At 36.4% G+C, this 20,541-nt stretch overlaps 2 protein-coding genes across 16 annotated transcripts in view; one reads left to right on the top strand and one right to left on the bottom strand.

The window, feature by feature from the left end:
• The window catches only part of SNX3 (sorting nexin 3), a 1,122,685-nt gene that overhangs the window by 897,790 nt on the left and 204,354 nt on the right, over positions 1 to 20,541 (bottom strand). The gene's annotated exons all lie outside the window — the stretch shown is intronic.
• Positions 1 to 20,541, top strand: part of CEP57L1 (centrosomal protein 57 like 1) — a 67,904-nt gene that overhangs the window by 20,831 nt on the left and 26,532 nt on the right. For 3 of the 7 annotated variants that reach the window (XM_050789148.1, XM_050789147.1, XM_050789146.1), the window contains one exon: positions 19,186 to 19,348. In XM_050789148.1, coding sequence (XP_050645105.1) covers positions 19,189 to 19,348 — 160 coding nt within the window. In that variant the 5' untranslated portion in view covers positions 19,186 to 19,188. Of the gene's footprint in view, positions 1 to 5,324; positions 6,596 to 19,185; positions 19,349 to 20,541 lie in introns of those variants that run through there. The other 4 variants (XM_050789145.1, XM_050789149.1, XM_050789150.1 and 1 more) reach the window with 4 other exon arrangements.

Here is a 20,541-nt window from a genome sequence, read left to right as displayed (position 1 = left end):
GGCCTTTGACAAAATTCAACAGCCCTTCATGCTAAAAACTCTCAATAAATTCGGTATTGATGGAATGTATCTCAAAATAATAAGAGCTATTTATGACAAACCCACAGCCAATATCATACTGAATGGGCAAAAACTGGAAGCATTCCCTTTGAAAACTGGCACGAGACGGGGGTGCCCTCTCTCACCACTCCTATTCAACATAGTGTTGGAAGTTCTGGCTGGGGCAATCAGGCAAGAGAAAGAAATAAAGGGTATTCAGTTAGGAAAAGAAGAAGTCAAATTGTCCCTATTTGCAGATGACATGATTGTATATTTAGAAAACCCCATCATCTCAGCCCAAAATCTCCTTAAGCTGATAAGCAACTTCAGCAAAGTCTCAGGATACAAAATCAATGTGCAAAAATCACAAGCATTCTTATACACCAGTAACAGACAAACAGAGAGCTAAATCATGAATGAACTCCCATTCACAATAGCTTCAAAGAGAATAAAATACCTAGGAATCCAACTTACAAGGGATGTGAAAGACCTCTTCAAGGAGAACTACAAACCACTGCTCAGTGAAATAAAAGAGGACACAAACAAATGGAAGAACATATGCTCATGGATAGGAAGAATCAATATCGTGAAAATGGCCATACTGCCCAAGGTAATTTATAGATTCAATGCCATCCCCATTAATCTACCAATGACTTTCTTCACAGAATTGGAAAAAACTGCTTTAAAGTTCATATGGAACCAAAAAAGACCCCACATTGCCAAGACAATCCTAAACCAAAAGAACAAAGCTGGAGGCATCATGCTACCTGACTTCAAACTATACTACAAGGCTACAGTAACCAAAACAGCATGGTACTGGTACCAAAACAGAGATATAGACCAATGGAACAGAACAGAGGCCTCAGAAATAATACCACACATCTACAGCCATCTGATCTTTGACAAACCTGACAAAAACAAGAAATGGGGAAAGGATTCCCTATTTAATAAATGGTGCTGGGAAAATTGGCTAGCCATAAGTAGAAAGCTGAAACTGGATCCTTTCCTTACTCCTTATACGAAAATTAATTCAAGATGGATTAGAGACTTAAATGTTAGACCTAAAACCATACATGGGCAAGGACTTCATGTCTAAAACACCAAAAGCAATGGCAGCAAAAGCCAAAATTGACAAATGGGATCTAATAAAATGAAAGAGCTTCTGCACAGCAAAAGAAACTACCATCAGAGTGAACAGGCAACCTACAGAATGGGAGAAAATTTTTGCAATCTACTCATCTGACAAAGGGCTAATATCCAGAACCTATAAAGAACTCAAACAAATTTACAAGAAAAAAACAAACAACCCCATCAAAAAGTAGGCGAAGGATATGAACAGACATTTCTCAAAAGAAGACATTCATACAGCCAACAGACACATGAAAAAATGCTCATCATCACTGGCCATCAGAGAAATGCAAATCAAAACCACTATGAAATATCATCTCACACCAGTTAGAATGGCAATCATTAAAAAATCAGGAAACAACAGGTGCTGGAGAGGATGTGGAGAAATAGGAACACTTTTACACTGTTGGTGGGACTGTAAACTAGTTCAACCATTGTGGAAAACAGTGTGGCGATTCCTCAAGGATCTAGAACTAGAAATACCTTTTGACCCAGCCATCACATTACTGAGGATATACCCAAAGGATTGTAAGTCATGCTGCTATAAAGACACATACACACGTTTGTTTATTGCGGCACTATTCACAATAGCAAAGACTTGGAATTAACCCAAATGTCCATCAGTGATAGACTGGATTAAGAAAATGTGGCACATATACACCATGGAATACTATGCAGCCATAAAAAAGGATGAGTTTGTGTCCTTTGTAGGGACATGGATGCAGCTGGAAACCATCATTCTGAGCAAAGTATCGCAAGAACAGAAAACCAAATACCGCATGTTCTCACTCATAGGTGGGAATTGAACAATGAGATCACTTGGACACAGGAAGGGGAATATCACACACTGGGTCCTATTGTGGGGTGGGGGAGGGGGGAGGGATAGCATTAGGAGACATACCTAATGTAAATGACGAGTTAATGGGTGCAGCACACCAACATGGCACATGTATACATATGTAACAAACCTGCACATCATGCACATGTACCCTAGAACTTAAAGTATAATTTAAAAAAAAAAAAAAAAAAAACTGCCATGTTTGAAAAAAAAAAAAAAACCTGCCATATTTGAAAAAAAAAACAAGAAGAGCTGGGCCTACAGAAGGCATTAAGTGTAAAAATTAGATTTGTGCAGGAGCAGTATAAAGTTATAAGTAGGTTATGTGGGGAATCAAGCATTTCACTTGAAAAGTGATATACTAACTTTTCACCTGAAAAGTCATATACTGTTTATAGATTGCCTATTGGAGACATTAGGATTATAGTATGATGTTAAGAAACACTGGATATAATGTAGGTTTTGATAGTTCAAAAGAGATTTTTTGATTTTGTCGTTTCTCAGTATCATTATGCACATCAGTGATTTTACTGACAAAAATTTGGATGAAATATCCAACATATAAAGATTTCTGGATATCAGTAATAGCCAGCATTTATTGAGTGCTTACTGCACACTAAGCTCTATTCTAGTGCTTCATGTTGATTCATTACGCATAATTATCTTAAATAGGTAGTCATATTATTCCCATTTTATAGATAGGAGGAACATTTAAGAAACCTTCTGCAGATCACACAGGATTTATCCCCAAGGAGTTTTGCTGCAGAGCCTACCTCTTAACCACTATGCTATACTTCATTATCAAATAATCTAGGTTACAGGTATATGAAAACATGAAAATGCATTATTCAAACAAAAATTCATATGAAGGTAGCATTTCTAGACATTAACAAGATTGCCATATTCTGGAATCTGATGAACCTTTTTCTGCATTGCCCGCCAGTTGATGCGTATGATATTCTTTTCCAAAAGAAAAGTGCTTAGGTCTATAAATAATTGTTTTCTTTCTGTTCTCAAGAACCGTTGATGGTGATTATCTCCAGGGAGGGGAAAGTAGTGGGTGTAGTTGGGAATCAGCAGTCCGGGATTAGAAAAATTTTGAGTTTTCATTTTGTGACTTTCTGTACTGTTTAAGTTTTATTACCTCTGGATATTAAAAAATGTGTTAATGGGGGTTCTGTATAATGGGATTATGGGCTACTCTTAAAGTGTTTTAAATATTTATAGCACACAAATTATACTAACAGATATCATCTGAAGAATTACTAAGTAGCTTGACATTCATATTCAGTGGATTTTACACAGTTCCACATAGAAACAATATTGTTATAAAATGGTTAGAAATGTAGTGTCACTATGAAACCATTATTCCCTTGTTTCTATGGGAAAGTGAATTTTCAATTATAGATGCGGATGTGGAAACTGTTACTTCACTTTCTACAGTCTTAGAAAATTCCTATACTTACACAGAGAGAGACACACACACATACACACACTCTCACTCAGTCACTCACTCATGGGCAAACATTTGCTCTGGGGGTAGAATAGTTTTCCTGAGTGAAAGAGGTGCTCTAGTGGGGTGTGGCAAGGATGAGTGTCAGATTAGAATTTTTATATCAATTGCTCTAGACAGGACTGTGTTGTGAGAAGGACTCTGAGGACCTTCACCCACTAAAAACAGGGAAGTTAGCAGTGGTTGGTTGTATAACTGGTTTATTTGTAAGTCACACTTTTGGATTATGATACTCCCCACAGTGATCAGTTGGTGTTTATTTTCACTCTAAAGCAATTTTAGTCATCTAGCAACTCATTTGGATGATGTGCTTGCTGTACAATGAAATTTGCAGTTTTAAAAGACCCCAGAGCAACTACGGTGTGTAATTTGTGCAGTGTTTGTACTACTCTTGGAATAGATGGGAAATGTATGTTTGAATTAGGAAAAGACTGCTTTTCTGGAAAATTACAGAAGTTCTAGAAGAATTTTTTTTCACTGTGGCATTGTTGAGAAGGGATTAATTTTTCTTAAAAAGAGCCAGGATACTCTGGATATAATGAAAATAGTTAGTGTTTGTGGCCTGTGAGCAAAAGAGGGAATACCAAATGTCAGAGTAGGACTGTAAATCATCATCCTTGGCAGGAACAAAGTTTGCTGTTTGTCTTGTTATGTCTGGACAGTTACCAGGGCCTGTGGTGCATTTTGCAGTTTCATTATCAAAATCCCAGAGTGTGGGAGCATTTACGTAGACTCCAGGGTACAGGTATTAGTGGTCTGATCTCACTCTTTGGGGTTCTTGTTTTAAAATGGATGAGACTTTTTATATTTAGAGGAATTATAAATATGGTTAAATGTGATGGAAAGGGAAACAATTTTATAATTGTTAATAGTGTCTTTGTTTTATAGTTATTTTAAAAACAAATCAACACCTATATGAAATTATAAAGTACATCTGAGAACCCAAAAATAACCCCACCGTCAAAGATTCTGAGCATTCAGAATATAGCTTGGTATGCTTTCCATCTACTGTATTTCAGTGGCTTTAAGACACATATTTTTAGAAATTTTAGAAATTAAAAAATGTCTAAGATAAGGAAATGTCTTGTAATCATTATTAGCCTCAATCGAAGTCAGATTACTTCAGAAAGGATTTGCATTTCACTCTGCCAGTTATTTGCACTACTACCAATCTGAGACCACTTTAAGTTAAATTCTCTGCCTGAAAGATTTTTTTTGTTTTGTTTTGTCTTTGTTGGTTTTGCTGTGTTTTGTTTTTGACCCTACTGGTAATATGAATTCAGACTGCAAAGCTAGGTGAGTACTGGCTTTTAGATAAAATTGCTTCTATCTTGTGTACAGATAGAGACTTTCAGGTTTCCTTGCTGTCTCATTCTGAATGCTGGGTTTATTTTTCATTTGTTTATATTGCATTTGTACCCCTTTTGTTGTTCTAGCTTTACATGGGAGGCCTCTTGTTTGGGGTACGTTGTTGTTTTGGTGGTGGTGGTGCATGAAAGAATAATACATCTTATAATTTATTGTGGCTTAGATTTGATCAAAGACTCATCAGAGGGCCAGGCTCTGTGGCTCATGGCTGTAATCCCAGTACTTTGGGAGGCCAAGGTGGGAGGGTTACGAGGTCAGGGGCTCAAGACCAGCCTGGCCAAAATAGTGAAGCCCCATCTCTACTAAAGATACAAAAAATTAGCCAGGCATGGTCATGTGCGCCTGTAATCTCAGCTACTTGGGAGGCTGAGGCAGGAGAATCGTTTGAACCCAACCTGGGAGGCATAGGTTGCAGTGAGCCAAGATTGTGCCATTGCACTCCAGCCTGGGCAACAGGGTGAGACTTTGTCTCAAAAAAAAAAAAAAAAAAAAAAGACTCATCAGACACTTGCCCAGGCCCCTACTAACATCCTTCTTCAGAATTTGCTTACTCTTATTGTAGACACACTTCTAGTAAACTCAATGTCATTGTTACACATTTCTTTGCTCATTCCTTTAGTGATCTTCGAACTTTATATAAGGATCAGTTGGGTAGTTATCAAAACGATATATTTATAGGTCTTATCCCTAGAGTTTTTGTTTCCGTGGACTTTGGTGAGGCCCAGGAATCTGCATGTTTATTAAAAATAAAAATCCTCAGGGTATTCTTACCTAAGTGATTGAAGGACCACACTTAGACTGCGTACTCTATATCTAACTCAATACTCATGGCTTCAACTGCCATCTATGTATATTGATGACTTCCAAACCCTTATCTTTGTTTTTATTATTATTATTATTACCTACCGGCTGAGCTAGCTGGGGCCAAATCCGTACTTTAAACGATTCTTGAATGTCAAACTCATCTATAAAACTGGCATGTCTCTATTAAAGACAATACACTCCAAATCAGGATACCTGGGTTCAGATCCCAGCTCAGCCCCTTAATAGCTGCATGACCCTGGGCAAGTTACTTAACTTCTCAGATGCCTCATGTAAAAAGAAGTTAATATGTCATAGTGTTGCCTTCATGATTCAGTGGATCAATGCATGTAAACTTCTTTGACCAGTGCCTCACATGTAGCAAGCTCAATATAAATTTTAGCTGTTTTTTTAAAAAATGTTATTTCACAAGCCCCTCAATTATGTCTAGAATAAATCTTTTATACCACCTCCACTGCTTTCAAAATCTGTTTTCTACCTTGGTTACAAGTTTATTTCATTTTTCCCTATCACAAGTTTTCCTTGTCTGGTCATAAGTTCTACGAATTTGACATCCTGATTTTCTCTAGTTTTTCTCTTCCTCTCCATAGGATTAGTAGCAGGAAATACCTAAATAGAACCACTTCTATGGCCAGGCTCATGCCTGTAATCTCAGTACTTTGGGAAGCGAAGGCGGGCAGATCACCTGGTGACAGGAGTTCGAGACCAGCCTGGCCAACATGGCGAAACCCTGTCTTTACTAAAAAAATACAAAAATTAGCCAGGCGTGGTGGCGTGCACCTGTAATCCCAGCTACTCGGGAGGCTGAGGCAGGAGAATCACTTGAACCCAGAAGGCGGACGTTGCAGTGAACCGAGATCATGCCGTTGCACTCCAGCCTAGCCCAGGTAACAGAGTGAGACTCCGTCTCAAAAAAATAAAAATAAAAAAGGAATCACTTCTATTGCTTTGATTCAGGTCTTTATCATCTCACATAGAGCTCTGGAATAGTCTCCTACCTGTACTTTGAGCCTTTGGTTGTTTCTATCCATTCTTCATGAAAAACTTTATCAAAGGCAGTGTGGTCTTGCTACTCCTCTGCTGGATGGCTTTTACCACCTACAGGATAAAATCTAAACACCTGTACCTGGCATACAAGGCTCCTCAGGTCTGGTTTCTGCCTCATCTTCTGCAATATTTAGGCACTATACAGCTTTCCAGCTTTAGTAAATCACTCATAATAGATTGCTCAAAACACTGGATTCTCTCTTGCTTTCATAATTTTGCATAGATAAGCTATATAGTGTGATGATTTAGAGTGTGAGCTTTAGAGCCAGACTGCCAAATCTTGACTTTGCCACTTAACTAGGTATGGACCTTGGATGAAACAGTTTTTTCTGTGCCACAGTTTCCTCATCTGTAAAATAGGAATAATTGTGCTTCATAGCATTGGTATGTGGACTTAGTAAGTTAATTCACAGAAGTTTTTAATAAATGTGAGATATCATCATTTTTATATTTACCATGCTATTTCTTCTGTCTGTGCACTTGATCTTTTCTTCTACCCATTCTCTCACTTTCTTTTGCTTGTGAAATGCTATTCATTCATCCTTCATGTCTCAGTTTAAGAACTAGCTCCTCCAGGAAGTCACCATTGAAATCCCCAGACTCTGGGTCAGATGCTTCTCCTCCGGATTCCCATAGCATCCTATGTAGCATAATTAAGTTGTGAATGTTTCAGGGACTGCCTGGGATTGTATTTTTCATCTCTGAATGTTTAATGAATGAAACTTGATTGCTTTGTTTATTTGCTATAGGTTGGGAAACCTATTAGAAAGGAGTCTTCTGCTAGAAACAAGTAGGTAGACAGCAAGGGAAGAGGTAGCAAGAGATGAAAAAACAGAAAACAGAGTCTAGGATGGTCTGGAACTTTCCAGTGAAGGGGTAAACAATACAATATCACACTGGGTCCCTAAGTATCATTGTGCATAATTAAAATGCTATGATGCTATCCTTAAGTCATCCTAAAGGTTAAATTGTGTTGAATATACTCTGTCTAAAAGGAAGGAAAGCAGTTTAAACACTTTAGAAATCTTTCTTTTAAAACTAGTCAAAATAAATTTTGGTACTGAACTTGGCAAGCTTTAGATATTTATCATTGTCCAATAGCTCATTCCCCCTTGGGCAGCCTGACTAATCAGCGAAGTCCCGCAATTAATTCTGACTATGAAGTCTGCTCAACCTGTGGGGAAAAAAAATGTAAAGGCCTAGAAAGTGGATTTGTAGCAACTAATCTGAGTGCCCATTACCCAGTTTCTGAACTCTGTGTTTACTAAGTTTACCATCAACCGTTCTAAAGAGAAAAGGGTGTGGTGGCACACACCTGCTACTCGGAAGGCTGAGGTGGGAGGATTGCATGAACCCAGGAGTTTGAAGCTAGTCTAGGCAACATGGTGAGAACCTGTGTTGATTGATTGATTGATTGATTGATTGATAGACAGGTGGATAGAAATGGTTAAAGTTCAACGAAAATAACTATAGTATACTTTTATCCTTATAAATACAATAAACATTATAAGAATGTTGAAACCCTTTCAAAATCACTTATTTTTTAACTTAGAACTTTTCGAAGAAATATTACCAGTAATATTTTCAAATCCTAAGAATTATGGTTTACTTAAATAAAATGACATTAAATTAAAACCTGTATGTAAAAGTACATATCAAAGCACAATATGTGTGTGTGTGTGTGTGTGTGTGTTTTAAGTTAGAACAGTATTTACTGATTTGCTGGGTTCAACCATAATAAACATTAGCATAGGGAGGTAGGAAAAAGTTGTTGACCTAACAAATTAGTTTCAGAGGATTTATTTTTACAAATATTTTTTGGATTAGGCCCTGAAGATACAATGCCCCTTTGCAGAGTGTAGGAATTTGGATTGTGGAGACTTACAGAAAAAATAAACATAATTGCCTTTTCTGAGTTTATGTTGAGATAAGAGACATGAAACCCTTACAAATGAAAACATGTAAGTGCTTCCAACAGATATTCATATAAATAATTGATACTCTAAATCTCCAGCTGCTTTCTACCTCTTTGGAAATCTAATTGAGAAAATATTTTATTAAATTTTTGTTTCTCATTATAAAAGTAATATGTGTTCATTGGGGAGAATGTTTTAGAAGGTGGAAGTAAGAACATGAAAATCTGCTGTCCATCTATTAACATTTAATAACTTAAATCTGTTTTTTGTATCTATCTTTGTCCTTTAAAAATAGGCTATAATTATACAGTTTTATATTGTTCCTCATTTACTTTGTATTAAATTAGGAACATTTTCTCTTGAACTGAATAGTCAAGATAAACTAGATCTTGGTAAAGATGATGGGGAGTCTAATCATTTAAGTGACCTTAGACATTATATGTTCTAAACTAAATGGATACACGTTCAATAAGGAGAAATCTAATTATTAGATAGAATATTCATAAGCCTGGTTATTTTAAATTCAGCACTTGATGAGTTTACTTGAAAATTAGATAGCTCTTATTGCATGTATTGAGTTGAATTATCTGCACATGAACAATTAGATGCTATATTATAATTTATAAAATATTTGTAAAAGATTGGCATTACTTTGTACTCTTAAAAAACTGCCTATTGGCCGGGCACGGTGCCTCACGCCTGTAATCCCAGCACTTTGGGAGGCCGAGGTGGGCGAATCACGAGGTCAAGAGATCGAGACCATCCTGGCCAACATGATGAAACGCCATCTCTACTAAAAATACAAAAAATTAGCCAGGCGTGGTGGCGAGTGCCTGTAGTCCTAGCTACTCCAGAGGCTGAGGCAGGAGAATGGCGTGAACTCCGGAGGCGGAGCTTGCAGTGAGCCGAGATCGCGCCACTGCACTCCAGCCAGGCAAAAGAGCAAGACTCCGTCTCAAAAAAAAACAAAACAAAAAAACCCCAAAACTGGCTGTTCTACTCATGTAATAATGTATTTCTTATATTCAGACTATTTAATGAGTTTGGAGGCTGCTCAGTAAAAATTTATTAGTAGTTATGAAGTAAACCAATTTTACTTGATACACTGTTGACTCACCCCCCTCCCTTTTTCTTTTTTCTCCCTCTCATTGTCTTATGTCAGTCTTTTTTCAACAGTGTAATTGCAGACTCAGTCAGATAGCAGAAGCCATGTCCTGTGTTCTTTTTATTTCAGGGAGGCATAGTGTATTAGACATAAATAGTAAGTACTTGTTCTCACTTTTACTCCTTTGTTATCACTTTCTCCTGCTTTTCCCCACTTCTCTTATTGCTTTTTTTTTTTAAATCTCCTTTGAGAGTTTTTTTTTTTTTTTTTTCCTTCACTTGTCTCCCAAATCTGTGATTCTTAATCTTTTTTTGTTTGTTTGGTTTTGTTTTTTGGAGACCAAGTCTCCTCTGTCACCCAGGCTGGAGTGCAATGGCACAGTCTCGGCTCACCGCAACCTCCGCCTCCCAGATTCAAGTGATTCTCTCCTGCCTCAGCCTCCTGAGTAGCTGGGATTACAGGCGTGTGCCACCACGCTGGGCTAATTTTTAAAAAATTTTTAGTAGAGATGAGGTTTCACCATGTTGGCCAGGATGGTCTTGATCTCCTGACCTCGTGATCTGCCCGCCTCGGCCTCCCAAAGTGTTGGGATTACAGGCGTGAGCCACTGCGCCCAGCCAAATCTGTGATTCTTAACCTTTTATAAAATTTTGTCTCAACACATCTGAGGAGGACCCACAGTGGTTCCCTAATGGGCAAAGGCAGTGAGTCTCAGCTACCTCTTTTGTCATGCACACATGCACACACTGAAAATTGCTGTTCTTTATACTGTCCTTGGGTGATCTAATTGATAACCAAATCTCTATCTCTAGATCCAACCTACATGCATATTTGTAGCAGATTCTTAAGTCCTTTTGATTGTATCTTCTCAGCATCTTTCATATTTATCTCATCTACTCCAGTCCTATTTTAGACCTATATTTTTCTTGTTTGAATTACTTTAGTAACCTCTTAATTTGTCCATCTGCCTATAATTTCTTCCTTCTTTTGTCTGTTCACCTTAAGGCCAGCTGAATGAACTTGTCAAAATGCAAACCTGGTCATGTTATTCCCTTTTATGTCCTTAATTACCTCTCTATGGTCTAATCAAATAAATTACAAACTCCTTGATGTGATATACAAAATCCTTTGTGGCTTGGCCCTTATACGTTTTTAGCCTGTTTTTTACTGCCAACATTTATTCACTGTACTCCAAACAAATTCACTAGGATCTATCATCGTCCTCAATGATTATACATTCTATCTTCACTAATGCTATATTGCCAGTTTTTGTGTTCCTGCTAAACCTCTTATTGTTTGTTTGCTTTGGTCTCTGTCTTTCCTAATGTTTGGTAAGCCTTGGTTAGATAGCTTATATGTAAGATGGGAGCACTGAAAAACTAATTGAAGGCCGGGCACAGTGGCTCGTGCCTATAATCCCAGCACTTTGGGAGGCCAAGGCAGGTGGATCACCTGAGGTCAGGAGTTTGAGACCAGCCTGGCCAACATGGTGAAACTCCGTCTCTACTAAAAATACAAAAAATTAGCCGGGCGTGGTGGTGGGCGCCTATAATCCCAGCTACTCAGGAGGCTGAGGCAGGAGAATCGCTTGAACCTGCGAGGTAGAGGTTGCAGTGAGCCGATATCGCACCACTGCACTCCAGCCTGGACAACAGAGAGAGACTCCGTCTCAAAACAAAAAACCAAAAAAACTAATTGGAAACTCCAAATCTATCCAATCAATTCATTTTATTGTCTTTAGTGTCTTTATTAACTTAAGCTATTCGTATTTCCTAGAAAATGGATCCTCAGTTCTTCACTTGGATATAATAATATAGACTGCCGACATTCTGGGAACTGATTAGTCTTCCAGCTTCCAGTCTCATGCCCCTCCCTCAGTTGTTCTGAGTGTCCCCCAGTCCAGAGATATTCTATAATTTCCTCTTCAGAAAGAAACAAAACAAAATTCTGATCTTCCCAGATGAAGGTAGAATACTCATGGCTGCATGGAAAGGCAGAGGGTATTTGGGCATATAATTTACTTCTACATTAAACTTTCAACCTGTTCTCTAGTTTCCAGCTCTATCTTACCTACTGCTTACAGAGGTGTGGCTAATTCCTGAGCCATTCCAGGATCCTGCTGGGTAAAATTTAAAAAGTCACATTTCTTACTTGGATTTGGAGTCTGCCTTTTTGCATTAGCTAAGCCTGTTATTACTCATACATCTGTTTTCCATTTTCCGAAGTTTTGTTGTCACCTCTACTGATCCTTCTCTTCGCAGGTTTATATCTTTCTTTTTTAAAAATATTATTTTAGTGAGTTTCCAAGTGGAAGCAAAAGTGAGTATGTATGTTCACTCTGCCATATTAACCTAAACTTCTCTTTCAAAACTCTTCATAATTTCAGATTATTTCTGGCGTTAGTTATCTCTCCATCAGTCAGAGAGTGTTAACCTCTCCTTTGTGTTCCCATGGCTTTCTGCATATGCTTTTGTTATGGAACCAAGCCCATTGAATCAAAGATTGTTTTTATCATGTTTGTCTCCCCTACCACGCATTGTTATGCAACCAATCTCTAAAAGTTTTTCATCTGGCAAAACTGAAACTCTATAACTCCTTTCACTCCTCCCCAGCAACCACCATTCTACCTTCTGTTTCTGTAAGTTCATCTACTTTAGATACTTCATGTAAGTGGAAACACATATATGACAAACTTATATAAGACAAACATCTTATGTTTGTCTTTTCTGTGATTGGTTTATTTCACTTAGCATCATATCTTCAAGGTTCATCAAGCCTCTGTCAGAGTTTCCTTCCTTTTTAAGGCTGATTAATATTCCATTGCTTGTATATATCACATTTTGTTTACCTATCAATGGGCATTTGGTTTGCTTCTGCCTTTTGGTTATTGTGAATTGTGCTGCTATGAACATAGGTATACAAATACCTCTTTGAGACCCTGCTTTCAGTTCTTCTGCATACATATACAGAAGTGTGGTTGTCTTTTATGAAATTGACATTTTTTAAGAAAACAACCACCTCTCTGCTGGCTTTTTTTTTAAAAAAAGAAAAATAGAATGTTTTTCATTTGTTGTTTATGTGGTATTTGCTCATGTTGAGATTCAGGTTATGCGTTCTGGCCAGAGTACTGCATAAGTGATGTTGTGTCCTTTTCCGGGTTTCATATCCAGAGGCACACGATGGCCTTCTACCTCTCATAGGTGATGTTAATTTTAATCATCCTATCAGAGTATTGTTTGTCTTTCTACTATTCAGTTACTAGTTTTTCCTTGCATTTTATAAGCATTCTATGGGAAATACACTTTAGGACCATGCAACTATCCTGCTCCTCATTAAAATGTGTCCCCTTGATTTAGCAGTTATTGATGCTTCTTGCCTAAATCAGCCTTTATTGTGATGGTTACAAAATAATGATTTTTTCATATCTATCGAGGGATTTTCTTAAGTTGATTATAAATTACATTAAGTAGATCAATTCGAGTGTCAAAAGATCAGTATATTAAATGTAAGATTTGCTGCTACTGTAAATATACATGAATGTCATTGAAGTGTAATAATACTTAAAGTGCTTCTAAATTTCTGGAATTTGATGGTTACTATAGTATTCCTATAAAGTCATTGCATATTTTTAATGTTGAATATATAGTGTGCCTAAGATGTGAATTAGGTTCTGATACTTTTTCTCATTCTCAGCCTATAGATTGTTTACTATTTGTTCTGTTATCTGAATTCTGCTAGTGAAGTCTCTATTTAGTTAATAACTAATCAGATAATATTCACTTTACTATAATTGAAGAAGAACAAACTTTACAGTATGGAATACTTTTGAGAATTGTAGCTGGAATGAAAAGATATAAACTCCTTTTCCTTTTTTGAAGCCTAAGTATCATTCTGTGTATGCAACGAAAACTGGTTTGTCTAAAGCAGTTAGTATCTCTAAAGTATGTCTAAAGCTATTGCAGTATTTTATTTCAAGCAATTTGGCAGACTAGATGTTTAGAGAAACTTCCGGTAAAGAACATATTTTTAAATGCTGGATAAAATACTTAAAAAAAATTTTTTTAAGTCTGCTTGAGTTGGCAGCGAAGTAAGGTGAAAATACAAGGCTGTAAATAATGAGAAGGCCGAATTCCATGGAGATAAGTGAGCCATAGAACCTCTTTACCTCTAAAATTGCCTTCTGATACCTTATGGCCCAGAACCTGGGCTTTAAGGAGATAGTCCTGCTTGCATGGGACAGAGGAAATCTGAGCCTAGGCATTATGAGTTATAAGTTTGGACACTGCAACATAAAGCTGAGATCCCCAAAGTGTGAATCATCCTCTGTGGATAATTTAAGGAAAATAGCCTGCTCTTTAGAATGACACTGCCTATCTCATCCTTGGTTTTGATTGGAATACACAAAAAGAATCTTTCCTGAGAATTCCTCATCACAATCCTATGCTCATGTGAGTTTGAAGTTGAAATTCGCCTTGCAAAAATAATCTTAATCTAAAGGTTTAGTTTAATGATGCTTTTGGTTTGGGGTGCCTCAGATCCTAGCAGAAAAATAGAAGTTTTCTCTGAAGAAAGGTGCTTTAAACATTGACTTCGAAGAATTCCTACAGTTAAAGATCTAAGAAATGTGAGTTTAAAATTAGAACTCTAAATGTGTAAATAAGACCAGCCTGGGCAACATAGTGAGACCACCATCTCTAAAAAACACAAAACAGCAGCAACAATAACAAAAAATTTTATGATACTCTTCTTCAGTAACTTGCATTTTTCACCCAACAATTTTCTAAGATTCATCCTTATTGAAATCTTTACCACAAATTATTCATTGTCTTTGTTAGGACATTGTGTAAATATACCACAGTTTATCTGTTTATCCATTTCGGCTATTCCTAGTTTTTGCTATTATAGATAGTGCTGCTACAAATATTCTTAATAATGTCTTTCCTGGTGATGATATGTAAAAGTTTCTCTAAGATTTATTCACAGATTGTAATATCTATCTGTATGTATATATGTATATGTAAAGAAATATATATTCAGTTTTATTTCATAATACTAAATTGTTTTAAAATTGGTACCAGTTTATGTGCCAACACTTACTACTGTTCTCATAGTTCTACATCATTTCTGAAATTTTATATTGTCAGTTTTACATTTTGCCTAACTGTTGGATATGAAATACTAATTTGTGGTTTTAAGTTGCATTTCCGTGACTACTACTGAGGTTGAGCATCTTTTCCTGTATTTATAAACCACTTATGTTTCCTCTTTTTGAAGTGTCCCTTATGGTTATTTTTTCTATTGGGTTTTGTGTTTCTTTCTGATTTATAGTTCTTCAGATATTTTGAGTACTAGTCCCTAGTAAATTAATTAAATTAATATCTACACAGTAGCCAAGTTAGATCATCTGAGAATTATCTTTGAATTGTTCTTCTCCTTTATCCCTTAAAGATAATCATTGCTAACATGAATCAACATTTACTATGTATCAGACATCTTTCTGAGTACCTTACTTACATTGTCTCATTTAATCCTTAAAGCAGTCTTATATGTTAAGGCAGGAGGGACCGGTTTTGTGGAAGACAATTTTTCCACAGATGCGGCAGGGGTAGGGGGATAGTTTGGGGATGAAACAGTTTCACCCCAGATCATTCCAGATCATCAGACATTAGTTTGATTCTCATTAGGAGCGTGCAGCCTAGATCCCTGATATGCACAGTTCACAATAGGGTTCGCGCTCCTATGAGAATCTAATGCTGCCCTGATCTGACAGGAAGCGGAGCTTGGGTGGTAACGCTTGCTCACCTTCACTCACCTCCTGCTGGGCAGCCTGGTTCCTAACAGGCCAAGAATGGACACTAGTCCGCAGGCCAGAGGTTGGGAACCCCTGTGTTAAGATACCATTTTAATTTTTATTTTGCAAATGAGGAATTTGAGGCACAGAGAAATTAAACATTTGATCAAGGTCACACAGCAGTGCTTCAGTTTGAACCAAAGAAGTCTGCTCTGAAACTTGTATTTTATTTTATTTTATTTTATTTTATTTTATTTTATTTTATTTTATTTTTTTGAGAGAAAGTCTTTCGCTCTGTCACCCAGGCTGGAGTGCAGTGGTGCAATCTCAGCTCACTGCAGCCTCTACCTCCCAGGTTCAAGTGATTCTCCTGCCTCAGCTTCCTGAGATGGTTCATTCTGGGTGAACGGTCAGAGATACTATAGAAGACTTTTGAAATAAAGGAATGTCATCTCCCTAGTAGTCCTGTGGAATAAGTGTTTTCCTCTATAAAAAGTAAAAAAATGCTTTGCAGTAAAGTGTTTGTGTCTAGAGCATTCTTTTTAGGGGGATAGTTTTTTTATGCAATGGGATCTTAGTGGCAGCCAATTAGAGTATCTTTATTTTATAGACCGTAAAGACAGGGAGTAATTTCCCTGGTTGTTCACAAGCTGTCAAGAATGGTTTCAGGTAAACCAACCCAAATGCCCATCAATGATAGACTAGATAAAGAAAATGTGGTACATATATACCATGGAACACTATGCAGCCATAAAAAGGAATGAGCTCATGTCCTTTGCAGAGACATGGATGAAACTGGAAGCCATCATCCTCGGCAGCCTAACATAAGAACAGAAAACCAAACACTGCATGTTCTCACTCGTAAGTGGGAGTTGAACATTGAGAACACATGCATACAGAGAGAGGCACAACACACACCAGGGCCTGTGGGTGGTAAAGGAAGGGAACTTAGAGGGCGAGTCAGTAGGTGCAGCAAACTACTATGGCACATGTATACCTATGTAACAAACCTGCACATTCTGCACATGTATTCCGTTTTTTTGTTTGTTTTTAGAATAAAAAGTAAATAAAAATTTTAAGAAAAAAAAAAAAAAAATGGTTCCAGGTACAACCTGAGTTTCCCAGGCTTGATACAAATGAGGTTCACATTTTATAGCCTTTTGCCCTTACTTGCAGACACCAATAAAATGTTCCATAAGAGTTCCTGAGGTCTTTTCAGTTACCAACAGCTAGCTAAGTCCGGTATCAGAAATACCAGAATTCTAGAGATTGGGATTTAAGTACTTCTCTGTATTTTCAGAAATTTTTCCCTAGAAATGTTTCTCATACACGCCCATAAATGTGTCCCTTCCATCTGTGATCTCTCTCTGTTTCTCTCTTGCTCGCTCGCTTTCTCACTCTTGTTCACTGTCTCTCTTGCTCTCTCTCTCTCTTGCTGAATACTACTAACCGATGCACCAGAAAGGGGCCAAAACTGCTAGCCATCTGACTCCCCCTCCATTGTCATATAACATCTTACACAAAGCAGGGAAGCTAATGCCTTGATATTTTATAGAGATATTGATGAAACATTTCTCAGTTTTTATTTAAACTCTCTCTCTTTTTAGAACCCACATTTGAGTCATGGCACTAGGTCAGAGATAAATTAAAATGACCACCACCATAGTCTACTCAGAATCACTCCTCCTCTCCTTAGCCATGTAAGGCCTTTTGTAGTTATTTCGCCTTCCTTCAGAGTGAGTTTTTCTCCCGGGATGCTTCAGTGCTTTATATAAATAAGCTTCTAGTAGGCTCATGCACTTGTTTACAACATAGGACCAGATTATAAGGGTTAAGCTGAGATCCCATTACAATGAAAATCTCTGAGCTCTGTGTCACAATATCACTTGTCCTCTCGTTTCTTTACTGTTTTCTTTTTCTTCATCTTGTTTTTATCCTATCAGTGGGTTATTCTGCTTGTGCCCACTTTAATATGTGTCTACACATTTAATTTAAATAAACTGTAGTTTAATTTTTTACTGGCAACCTTCTAACTAGTCATTATTTCATATACATTAAAAACCTCAAATTTGGACCAGTTTTTTAATTGGTACAATATCCAGTTTGTGAAATAATATTGTACTTAGGTCAGAGGAAGCAGAGATATCCCAAGGACTTCAGTGTGTAGTGACGAATAGCAAAATTTCATTCTTTCTATCATTGGAGAAACCCACCCGGAGCTGAAAACTGAGTCCGATATCTTGAGTAGCTCCAGTGTTCTTGGGATAGCTTTAACCACTTACCTCTCTCTAAAGACGTACAACCATCTTCAGGACTTACGTACTTTAGGGCCTTACCTCCACTTTCTAGTGAGCCAGCTGTGACTAATGTTGATCTCTTGTTTTTTGAGGGAACAACTTAGACAGATGCGGTATCCCATGGGACAGTGTCTGAGATAGCTGGTACTAACAACAATAGCAAAATATGGTTGCCTTGCAAGAACAAAAAACATCAAGTATCTTAGCAAACCTTAGGCTTTACAGCCTCTAATTTAGAGCAATCAGAATATTCTAGGAGATAGCCAATCATGGCAATGGCTAAAGTAGAAAATTCTAGGAAGTGAAGTGTGCCTTCTGCTCTTCCAGAAAATATAATCCTGGGACGTGCCTGCCTTTCTTGTCTTGTGAATTGAGGCGGTAGTGAAATCATGGAAAATGTACAACTCTCAAAAATCAAAATAAGCTAATGTTATAGTGTAATTCTTGGATTTACATATTGAAGCAAGCTTTCTTAAAATTCTGCCAGTGAGTTATTTTTTTGTGAGCAGTTATCACCTTATGTGATTATGAATTAATTTAATTAACATTGACTAGAATCTATTAAAAAATAGAATACATTTCTAAAATATTTAAATTGCAGAAAGGATAATAAAATGATTTGGAAATTTTAGACCAAAAATTACCTGCTAAAATGGTTAAAAGGGCTCTCTTACCAAAATAAAAACAGCAACAAAATAAAAACTAGACTAACAAAACTAAGTAGTCTCGATTCTTCAGATTTGGAAACTTTCTAATCTAGATGACTAAAATGCTAATACACTAAGCAGAGATGTGTCTTATTCAAAGGTTAGATTCTGATATTTCATATATCCAAAATTACCCTTGAAAATCCTTTAGGAAGCCATACATTAGAATTCAACAATCAGTATTAGAGAATCAGTGTATATTATTGGCTTGTTTTTAAAAGCTCTGTTGTCTTTTAGAATATGTACTTTCTCTTTAAATCCTAGAGTCACACTGCTTGTAGAGCGATGCTCAGACTATGATAGATATATAGGATTTGTGAGTTACTGAGAAACCAGTAAATTCACGGCACTCATATCATGCTTACTCCAGGGTATATGATTATTGAAAATCAGGCAGAATTGTCTATACTACTTACACAAGAAATAGTAATTTTTCTTTCTTTTATTGCCAGGCTTATTAGAGCTGAATTTATAATTAAGTTCCTAAAGATACAACTCCACAGTATATGATTATGTTGTTATGTTGAAGTTTCACCTGAATTTTTATATAATGCGTTCACCCTCAAAATAGGAAAGAATGATACTATATTATATTGTTCCTTTATTCTCTACAGATAATGGATTCTGAGTTAATGCATAGTATAGTGGGAAGCTATCATAAACCTCCAGAAAGAGTATTTGTTCCCTCATTCACCCAGAATGAACCATCTCAGAATTGCCATCCTGCGAACTTAGAGGTTACCTCTTCTAAGATACTTCATAGCCCAAATAGCCAAGGTAATGCTGATATAGAATTTGAAGAATGGTAAAAAGCTTGCTATAAAAAACCTTTCGTATTTATGTGGAATACAATATGATTGTATATATTTAATCTTAACAAAACTCCTAATTTTGATTCTGTTGCTAAAAGTTTCTATGAACTTAGACAAATTACTTGACATTTTTTATTTTGGCTTTTACAGCCATAAAATGAAGATTAATATAACCAGCTGGACACATATCACAGGGTTATCATAAAAACATCATTTGAAAACAGGAAAATACTCTTTGAAGAATAAAAGGTCAGATTTGGAATCCTTCTAAACCACATGATTAGAATGTTAGCGAATTAAATGGAATTGCATCTTATTCAAGAATTAGATTCAGAAATTGCATACATCCAAAATTATTCTTGAAAATATTTTAGGAAGCCAGTATATCAGAGTAACTACAAAATACTAGTATTTTAATGTTTAAAATAGAAATGTAGGAGGATCTTAAAGTTGAATTAGGAAAACATTGTATTACTCCAGGCATATTTTAAGCTGTGCAGATTCCTTTCTAAGATTCTGTTATCACCTACTTTTAAAATATTCTATAATAATGGTTGCTGTTAATAAATAAACTAGTTTTGTGGAATAAACTATAAGAAATAATAATGCAAATCAATGTGCCAGCTACAGATACCATGTAAAGAGGAATAAATATAATTTATTTATCTCATTTATAAAAATCAAATGGTAATCTCTAGCAAGCATCTTTCTAATTTGATATAAAGTATATGACAGTTAAAACTCTTAACTTATCTGAATCATGAAGATATTAATATAGTTGAATACAAGTCACAGTGGTATAGTGTACTATTATCTTTCAGGTCTGACATTAGGTAAACCATTAGGTTATAATTATCCTGTTTCTTAATACTGTATCATGGACAAAGAAACAGTAAATATGTGTGATTTGACTAAAATGGAATACATCAAGAACTGAGAAAAAAACCTTTAACTTTAAACCTAAATTGCCATGTTAATTAGTAGAAATTATATTTTAATGTTCCTTATTCATATTCAGACACTTATGCTCCCTAGACTACATTGTCTTCTTTAAGTCCTTTCATTTGAAAATATTTATTTTATTAAAATCATGGTTATTACCTTTCTCAGTCTTAGAAATCACTAAATACAATCATAGATATATTGTTTTTACAAGAT

The sequence above is a fragment of the Macaca thibetana genome, chromosome 4 (assembly GCF_024542745.1).
Source record: "Macaca thibetana thibetana isolate TM-01 chromosome 4, ASM2454274v1, whole genome shotgun sequence".
In the NCBI taxonomy this organism is placed as follows: Eukaryota; Metazoa; Chordata; class Mammalia; order Primates; family Cercopithecidae; genus Macaca; species Macaca thibetana.
Note: the sequence above shows the minus strand (reverse complement) of the source record. Positions and strands in the feature narration are given on the sequence as shown.